The 9,946-nt window shown below is 42.8% G+C and overlaps 1 protein-coding gene across 1 annotated transcript in view; it reads right to left on the bottom strand.

The window, feature by feature from the left end:
- The window catches only part of PCDH15 (protocadherin related 15), a 922,022-nt gene that overhangs the window by 355,427 nt on the left and 556,649 nt on the right, over positions 1-9,946 (bottom strand). The window contains exon 17 of the mRNA XM_025203355.1: positions 9,473-9,552. Coding sequence (XP_025059140.1) covers positions 9,473-9,552 — 80 coding nt within the window. The remainder of the gene's footprint in view (positions 1-9,472; positions 9,553-9,946) is intronic.

Here is a 9,946-nt window from a genome sequence, read left to right as displayed (position 1 = left end):
AGGCCCTTAACCATATGAGTGGCCCTTCTCTGGACCCTCTCCAGGTTATCTGCTTCCCTCTTGAATTGCGGCGCCCAGAATTGCACGCAGTACTCCAACTGCGGTCTGACCAGTGCTCGATAGAGGGGAAGTATCACCTCCTTGGACCTATTCGTCATGCATCTGCTGATGCACGATAAAGTGCCATTGGCTTTTTTGATGGCTTCGTCACACTGCCGACTTATGTTCATCTTGGAGTCCACTAGGACTCCAAGATCCCTTTCCACTTCCGTGCCACCCAGCAGGTCATTCCCTAGGCTGTAGGTGTGCTGGATATTTTTCCTCCCTAGGTGCAGTACTTTGCATTTCTCCTTGTTGAACTGCATTCTGTTGTTTTCTGCCCACTTGTCCAACCTGTCCAGATCTGCTTGCAGCTGTTCCCTGCCCTCCGGCGTGTCCACATCTCCCCATAGCTTTGTGTTATCTGCAAACTTGGACAGAGTACATTTCACTCCCTCGTCCAAGTCACTGATGAAGACATTAAACAGTATCAGTCCAAGGACCGAACCCTGTGGGACCCTACTTCCCACACCCTTCCAGGTCGAAAACGACCCATCCACCACGACTCTCTGGGTGCAGCCCTCCAGCCAATTCGCCACCCACCAGACTGTGTGGTCATCCAAGTCACAGCCTCTTAACTTGTTCACCAGTATGGGGTGGGATACCGTATCAAAGGCCTTCCTGAAGTCTAAGTATATGACATCCACCCCTCCTCCTGTGTCCAGGCATTTCGTAACCTGGTCATAAAAAGAAACTAGATTGGTCAGGCACGATCTGCCTGCCACGAACCCGTGCTGGTTTCCCCTCAGCATAATTTGTCCTGCCGGGCTCTCACAAATGTGAGCCTTGATAATTTTTTCAAAGACTTTGCCAAGGATGGAGGTGAGACTGACTGGTCTATAGTTGCCTGGGTCCTCCTTCCTCCCCTTTTTGAAAATGGGGACCACGTTGGCCCTTTTCCAGTCCTCCAGGACTTGGGATGTAAGAATATATCCAGTAATTTTAATGAAGGTTAAGATTGACATCCATTATGCCAGCATTTTATCTTTGGGCTAAGGTTTAGAACAAGCAGCCACTTTAAGTAAATGCTAGTAGGGATCGATTTAAAAAAATATATATATTAGTGGGGAAGGATGTTAGGAGCTTTTTCCTAAAATCAAATGACTAAACTAAAAAGACAATACCCAGTTTTACGCATCTAGGAAGTGAAAATTAATTAAATCACTCCCATGGACACAAAACAATAAAAAGGCTATGCTACATGAATGTCTCTCTAGTGGATAAAGACCAAACATCAAAATGTATCGTATCATCTCAGCAATAATAGCTATTTCCAGAATGTTAGTAAACAACCAAGGGAAACATTTTAATACTGTATATCTTACTCTCGCATCTCTGGTTTCATGCACTGCTCTCTACATGGGGCCACTAAGCTAGGCAACTCAATTAATTTTTATTTGTATCATATTAAAGACCATTTAACTTTTAACCTAAAGTTTGTAATTCAATATTTTATAAATCAGGGAAGTAGAAACAGCCATAAGGTTCCTGGGGATGCAATTTACCCCCTTCCAAGGTTTTACGGATGTCAGATTACATTAACAGGTATAAAAAACAAACCAGCCACTGAACTTAAATAGCATGCATTTCTCCAGCTGTCCTTAATAATCAATTAATAATCATGTCAATTTAATAAAATTGCTTAGGATAAAGGCTTTAGAAAGTTCACAAAAACTTCCAAATAAAATCTAAACAGAAGGAAATTTGGGATTTGCTTTTACTTGTCATGTTAAACATGAATGCTTCATTTTAAGAAATGTGTGTTTTTATTTTGATTTGATATTAGCATTCATACCCTTTAAAATAAATCATCCTGGTTGCCCACAAAGGAAAGCTCACCAAATGAAAACTAGAAACAGCACTCCAGTTATACTATTATACAGTTGCAGATCTGTTCACCAACTGTGAATTGAAGAATAACATGAAAATAAAATATACACAGCTTCATTTTTTGCAGTTTTATTGTATTCCATGCATACAATGCATTATCATGTTCCAAGTTCCCTTTTCTTGTTCCTCTAACAGTTGCAATTATACTATCTAAATAACTGAACACAGGTCAAGAAATGGTTTAATTTCTATGAACTACTGTGCTTTACTTAGGGATTCAAACACACTGCATTCATGTTCAGTTTCCTGAATGTCAATGCAGTTCCCTGAGCTTTAATTAAATAACAGTCAATTCCCATGGAGAGATAATAAGGTTCCTAACTATAACAGACTGGATTCAAGTTATATTTACCAAAGAAGATAAAACTAGCACATAGAATAAGCATGATCTAATTTGCTAGACAAATGAATGCTTAAGGATGTACACTGTCAACAGTTAAAGGGGTTTAATTGATATGGCAAGCTACAAAATGTTTCTAGATCATTTCTAGAGGGTTACTAATTACTTAGACTGAAATATTGAAAAGCACTCTTTTAAGGGCCTGACCGAAAATGATAAAGATAAATCAGAAATCTTTCAGTTGATTTAAATTATCTTTGACTTGGACAGCAAGGCCATTTGTTTGCTGAAGAAAACTATGTTCTCTAGGACCATAAACAGATTAGTAGGACATCATGTACTGAAACAGTTGCACTGAATTGTTAGTATTTCTGTGATATGCTGTTATTCTTATAGACTCAAAGAATATATTCATCTTAGCAGGATTGGGTATCTTTTAAAAGATTTTTTCCAGGTCAACTACAAATTGCTGGGGTGGATGCATAACTTACTGTGTTAAAGCTGTGTGACCTAAGCTATGAGGGAGATCAGACTAAATAATGCTGCTCTCATCATCAGTCTACTTTCCACTCCACTTATATTACCATGATGTCTTAATGCCAGGAAAAAAAGAGAGAGAGAGAGAGAGAGAAAGACAGACAGGGAGAAAAAGATGGTACTGAATTATATGTCATGTATAGATATACTTGTTCCCAGATCTAGGAGGAAGAAAGCAACATGTATGAGTGTCTCTGGGTGAAGATAAAGGTGGGGAAATAACAACACAGATATTATGTAAAAATCTAAAGGGCAGATTTCAATCAACTCAGAGAAATAACAGGGAAGGTTCCATGAGTAGTGAGACTGGCGAATAGAAGAGTCTAGGAAGGGTGGCAGTCCCTAAGGGATGAAATATTGGAGGCTTAAGGAGAAGTTATTTCAATATAGTAGAAGATCAAACAAAACACAAGAGACCAATATGTTTACCTCAAAAATCAACAGAGAAGCATACAATCAATGAAAAACAGGGCAAACCATTAAGGATATACCATATTTATTCAATTAGATGACGAGGTCTTTCCCCACATATAACATGGGGAAAAAAAGTGCCTTGCCTTACAATCCAGCATGAGACAGCATGGCCAAGGCTTAGGACTGGAGCTGGAGGCACAACTGTTACCTTCCCCCAGCTGTCACCTGCCCCCTGCTGCTCCTGCATGACCAATGACTCCTCCAGCCCCAAGTCTCCCCACCTTGTGCCCCTAATCCTCCTCTCTCCTCCTTTGCTGCACTCCTCATTACCTTTGCTCTTTGACCGCAGGCTCTGCCCTCACTGTAGCTGGAAGCACAGAAGCATGTGCTCCAGCCTGGCCCTATAGTAACAGTGCCAGCTCTGTGCTGCTGCTATGGGGCCATGCTGGTGACATACTCCATGTCCCAGGCTGCAGCAGGGACAGAGCCTGCCAGCACAGAGCAAAGGTAAGGGTGAGGTGGAGGACAGGTGTGGGGAAGAGACTTCAGGGGAGGCAGGGAGATGGGAAGAAGGGGGAACTAGAACCCAAAACAATGGGAGGAAGAAGCAGTGTGGAGGGGAAAAGAGATGGAGGACAGGAAAAGGGGGATCAGGCCAGCCTTAGGCTGCAGGAGGAGCAGGCACAATGTCGGGGGGGGGGGGGGGGGGGGGGGGGGGGTGCAACCTGCCAGCCTTTCTCTCTGCCTGGCCCTGACCACCTGCCCCACTACTGCCTTTCCCACAATGCTCCCTCAACTGCCTGCCCCCTTGCAGCCCCCCATTACCTACCCTAACATGAGCCCCCCTACTGCCTCTCCACTGTCTTTCCCCCTACCACCTGACCCATTACTGCCCCTTCATCATTTCTCTCCCAGCACTGTCTGCAGTAGTAGGGGGATGACTTTAAGATGCTCCTCCAATAATTAGATTTCATACATGGAAAATTAAAATAAATGTATACATTTTATGTTTATAGAATCTAATTATTGGGGAGGGGGCATCTTAAATTCAGGATCATCTTGTATTTGGATAAATATGGTATACCAGGAAATAGCTATACCATGCAGACACAAACATCAGGAAAATAAAAGCAAAAATTGAGATACAACTGGAAAGTAATGTTTGAGGCAAGAAAGGGGTCTATAAAGAGGTGATACCAAACAGGAAGACCAATGAATCTATAGGTCCACTGCTCAAGAATTAATGTGATCTATTCACAGAAGACTCAAAGAAGGCAGAGCAAAACCAATTTGGGGCCGCAGAAATAGGAGTAAAGTGCATAAGACATAGGCAATAATAGTAAAATTCTACTCAGCACTGGCTAGGCTTTATCTGGATCACTGTATGCATCTACTGACTCTACAATTTAAAGAGAATGTGGAGAAAATGGAAAGGATCCATAAGCATGCAACAAAGCAGAAAAGGGGTTGGATCGTAAGCTATATGAGTAAACATTGACAGAACTAGGCTTTGTTTAATAACAAGGGAAAACACAACTGTTTTCTGTTGCCATAAAGGGCAGGACACAAAACAATAGGTTTTAAACTGTAGGAAAACAGATATAAATTAAAGATCAGAAAATAAACCAAACTAAAACAAAAACTTCCAATTGTCCAAATAGTACGAAAGTGGAACAAGCTGCCTAGAGAAGTTATGGCATCTCCTTCCCTGGAGATTTGCAAAAAGATGCTGAAGAGATTTTGCCTGGGATAATACTGGAAAATCACAACCTGCATTGGTTCAGGAGGTTGAACTAGATGACTCCTGAGGTAACCTCAGACCCCATGGGCACATTCAGATGAGCACACATGTGCATTTCCCTGGGGATAAATAGCAGTGGCACATAGTTGTCTAGTACATGACAAATTGCCCTGGGTGGAGTAGCAGAGGCTGCGGCTAGCACCTGGGTTGGCCCCAGAAGCCTTACTGGGGTTCTGGGGACCTCGCAGGGCTGTAACAGAGGTAATCCAGGCATGCAGAGCCTGGATAGGAGCTGGAGTGTGGCTCTGGCTGGCCAGACTCCAGTTTTGCATGGTTCATGCTGCAGCCACCTACACTGCCCGCCTTTTTTTTTAGGCCTTTTTTTTTTTTTTAAGATACCAGGATTTCCCAGTATCTAATTTGGCTTGGCACTGCAAATTTGATGCAGATATGCAGTGCAGAGAATCTTTTCATGGGTGTCACGTGTGTTTCGCAGTGCCCCAAAAGTCTGCACAGCACTGCAAAGTACATGTGCACACTCATTTGACTGTGCCCTATGAGGTAAAGCTTAGAGTAAACGCTCTATAGGAAATAAAAGTAAGAATGGTGAGAAGGAAATTCCTTAAAGTACTAGCCAATACTATAACATGAGCTGAAGATGAAAATAACAGATCATAGATTAAACTGACAAAACTTTGAGGCCATACTGTACTCCTCATTATTCCTTGATGCACAGATGACTACAGTAGTGAGAATTATCTCCTATTTTAAAATGACCAGAACGATGTATAGATAGCTACTGGAAATAGCTACTGGAAATCATACCTTTTCCTTTGGAATGATCTAGACACGCAATCCATGCTTTTATTACTTCCAGGATGGATTACTACAACTCACTATATCTGCACTACACAACTGTATTATGCAGAATGTCACTGTACAATGCCCAGGGGGCAGAGAGAGAAAAAGTTGGTCTGAGAGGGACACCATTTGTGGAATTACTTGCAAATAAACAGACTTAAAACAGAGCCAAAGAGTGAGTTCAAAATAAACTGTAAAGTCAGTCCATCTTTTTTTATTAACTCTACTTCCTGGCTACCTTCATAAAAACACACACTGAAATCACAGTCAACCTTTTCTGGGGGTTACCTGGAACCTGGCTTCACTGCAAGTTCCCTTGCAAACTATAAAAATGTCACTCCCCAAGATGTCTCTTTTAGGCCTGTGCGAAGTGGCAAGTATTTGCTTCGGGTTCTGATTCAGCTGATTCGGAGGACAGCGATTCGATCTGGTGATTTGCATTACTGTCCTGATTCGATTTGGGTGAATTGGATCTAAAGACTCGGTGCCACATTGGAAATTCGGCCATAGACTAAACGGGCAGCAGTCCTCACCATGCTGGACACAGCTGCCTCCAGCTGGTAAGTGTTGTGGTGGGTGGAGGGGGGAGGAAAGGGGCATGGGGGGGGTGACACCGCCTCCAGAGTGAGGGAGAGATTGGGGCTGGGGCTGGGACAAGCTGTCCAGCCAGAGTAGAGAGATATGGGCTTTGGGGAGGGGGGCTCCCACCACTGGTTGCTGCCATGCACCACTGGTCCAAGAGGGCATGGGAGTAGGCGTGTGCCCCCGGATCTGCACTGGGTGGGCTGAGCCAGACTGCACTCTGAACAAGTGGTGGAAGGCACTGGGAGTGGGGGCTATGCCTTCCTGTCACTTGCCCAGACTCCCTGCGGCTCCTGGACAAGTTGCGGCTTCACCCCAGCTGGGTGAGCAGTGGCAGGGCATGGTGGCAGGTGCATGCACCCAGATTGGGGAGGGGCTACCCACCCTGATGGTGGGTGGATCAGGCTAGCCTTCCAGAGTGCAGCCTGGGGCAGCCCACCCTGTGCAGATCTGCTCCCACACCCGCTCCCATGCCCTTCCAAACCAGTGGCACATGGTGGTGAGCAGTGGCAGGAGCCCTGTTCCCCAAGTCCCACACCCGTGCTACCCCGTCTGGGCAGCTTGTCCCAGCCCCAATCCCTCCCTCACTGTGGGGGCATTGATCTGCCCCCCTATGCCCCCTCCCTCCCCCCTCTGCCCACCACAACAGACTTACCAGCTGGAAGCAGCTGTGTCCAGTGTGGTGAGGACTGGTGCCTGTTTAGTCTATGGCCGAATCTCTGAAGTAGCGCCAAATCTTTTCCAAGCTGACTCAGAGGCTTCCAATTGAATTCAGACCTTTTAATTGGTCTCCTGATCAATTTGGATTCAGAGATTCAGCTGCTGAATTGGGCTGAATCTCCTCTGAATTGAATTGGCTACCGAAGCTTCGCACAGACCTAGTCTCTTTCCTTCTAGGCACTTGTGCTGAGAAGCCAGACTCAGCTCAGGAGTCAGGGACCTAATACAAATTTACGTTGCTCTGTTGAAGGCCAAACTGTAAATAAATTACTACTAACTGGTTTTTCTCCCCCACAGTGCTACTGTTAGGATCCAGAATGACCTAAATAAATTGGAGAAATGGCCCAGAATCAATCAGATGAAATGCAATAAGGGAACATGTAAAGTCCTACACTGGGGACAGAATAAATGGATGAACAGAAAGGAAAATGATTGGCTAGTACTACAGAGTAGGATTTAGGAGTTACAGTGGACCACAAGCCTAGTATGAGTCAACGGTGTGCTCCTGTTTTTTAAAAAAAAGCCAACAGTATACTGGGTTGAATTAACAGGAGCATCTCTTAAAAAATGAGAGAAATAGTTCTTCTCCTTTATTCAGCACTGGTGAGGCCTCATCTGGAACACTCTGTCTTGTTTTGGACCCCATACTTCAAGAAAGATGTGGACAGATTGGAACAAGTCAGCAGAGAGCAACAAAAACAAAGTCCTTGGATTTATGAGGAACAGCTAAAAGAGCTAGGTTAATTTAGTTTGGGGAACAGAAGATGCAGAAGGATTTGATTATATTCTTCAAATACCTGAAGGGTGATTATAAAGGGGATAGAGACTGGCTTTTCTCTGTGAGTGTAGGAGATAGAATTAGGAGCAATGGCCTCAAACTAGAGCAGAGGAAATTTAGGATGGAAATTAAGAACTTTCTGACTATGAAAGTGGTCAAACATTGGAAAGGGCTACCTGGAGTGGTTATAGAAACTGTATCCCTGGAAATTTTCAAGAGCAGGTTAATCCAACACTTGACTGGGATGGGTTAGTCAGGGATTATCCTACCTTGTGAGGTCCCTTTCAGCCCTATTTTTCACATATAAATGATTTATCTAAGAACCCAGGCACAGTTCTCATACATCTATTAGTTGCAGCCAACAAACAAAACATGTCAATTTTTTTCCCATTTATGGAAGAAATTGCTGACAGTTCCAGTTCCTGCATAATTTCTCCCCTTAGAAGAAAGGCAAGCCCATTAGTCTCAGAAGCCTGGAACTCCAATTCTTGTCATCTCTGGACTGAGAGAAGGAAGCTTTCTCCTGCTCTGCATCTAGAGGCTGCAGTCTCAGGCCAATAAATAGAGACAGGAGCCCAATGGCTGTTGGTTCATTTTAGCACATTCATAATGGTCTAATAGTCCATGCAACTATTCAGTTAACCTGATTAACTAGTGTTTATAGAATAATACCTAAGCCTTTTAATGAAAGGCTCCTGCTTACTTATACCATAATATCTGCCAAGGAAAGCCAGCTTACTTTCCCTTCTATTTAAATAAGAATGACATTCTGGGATATAAATGGCAGCTAGCTACTTGGAAGAATTGGGGCACTATTCTCTGTGGTGCTTCTAAACCATAACATACATATTCTCTCTGTGCTAATTAGGTAAGCCTCCAAATGAGAAGAAGCTAAATGTTTCCCATTTAAGTCATTGCTGAAATATCTGCTTTTAAAACAATAGCTGAGAAGACCTTTTTTTTCCATTACAGAGCAAATTTTTTCAAAGCAAGAAACTGAGTAAAAATGTCCCTGTCATTAGCAAAAAGCTGACAACTTTAAAGGCTTCTAATTAATCCCAGGTCACACTTGTAAATGGAATGTTTCCACCTCACTGGATTTTAGCTAGCAAAGTGCTTAAAATAAATAAATAGTCCCCTGTGTAAAATTTCAGAGTTCAGTACCATTTACAGAGTTCTCATTATTGCCTAAAAGATAATCTGTGAACAGCTGAACACCTCTGATTAAAAGTTGTTTCTGCTGCTCACATTCAGGGTACTCATTTGACAGAAAAAGGTAAAAACTCAATTGTAAGGGTTTTTCCACATACCTTTGAGAGAGATTAAAAACTTGCTGAGGATCTCCATTCTCAATGAGATATCTTATTGGGTCACCCTCCCTATCAGTGGCCTTTCAAAATAAAAGAAAAAAGAGAATAATCAAAATGATATAAGTTTCTGCTGCTCACATTCAGGGTACTCATTTGACAGAAAAAGGTAAAAACTCAATTGTAAGGGTTTTTCCACATACCTTTGAGAGAGATTAAAAACTTGCTGAGGATCTCCATTCTCAATGAGATATCTTATTGGGTCACCCTCCCTATCAGTGGCCTTTCAAAATAAAAGAAAAAAGAGAATAATTAAAATGATATACCAGCCACAGATGCTTTTAAAAAGCTGTTTTGTACAGTACAATCTATAAAATGTAAAATTAACCATTTGAAGCTATCCACTGAAGATCCATAAAGTATGTTTCTAACAGGAACCAGTTCTTACTGCTTCTATTGTATCAGATATGGTTTTATGGGGATATTTAGTGGGGATAGGTGTGCACTAGTACTGTATCTGTATTCTGAATATGTATTTTTAAATGCCTTAAACATGTCTTAATATAACACATGAACAAGTACCTTATGAGGTAATCAGGGCCATCTTGGGGGGGGGCAAATTGGGGCAATCACCTTGGGCCCCACACTTTGGGGGGGGCATGGAGTGGGGCGGAGTG

The sequence above is a fragment of the Alligator sinensis genome, unplaced genomic scaffold, assembly GCF_000455745.1.
Source record: "Alligator sinensis unplaced genomic scaffold, ASM45574v1 scaffold543_1, whole genome shotgun sequence".
Lineage (NCBI taxonomy): Eukaryota > Metazoa > Chordata > Crocodylia > Alligatoridae > Alligator > Alligator sinensis.
Note: the sequence above shows the minus strand (reverse complement) of the source record. Positions and strands in the feature narration are given on the sequence as shown.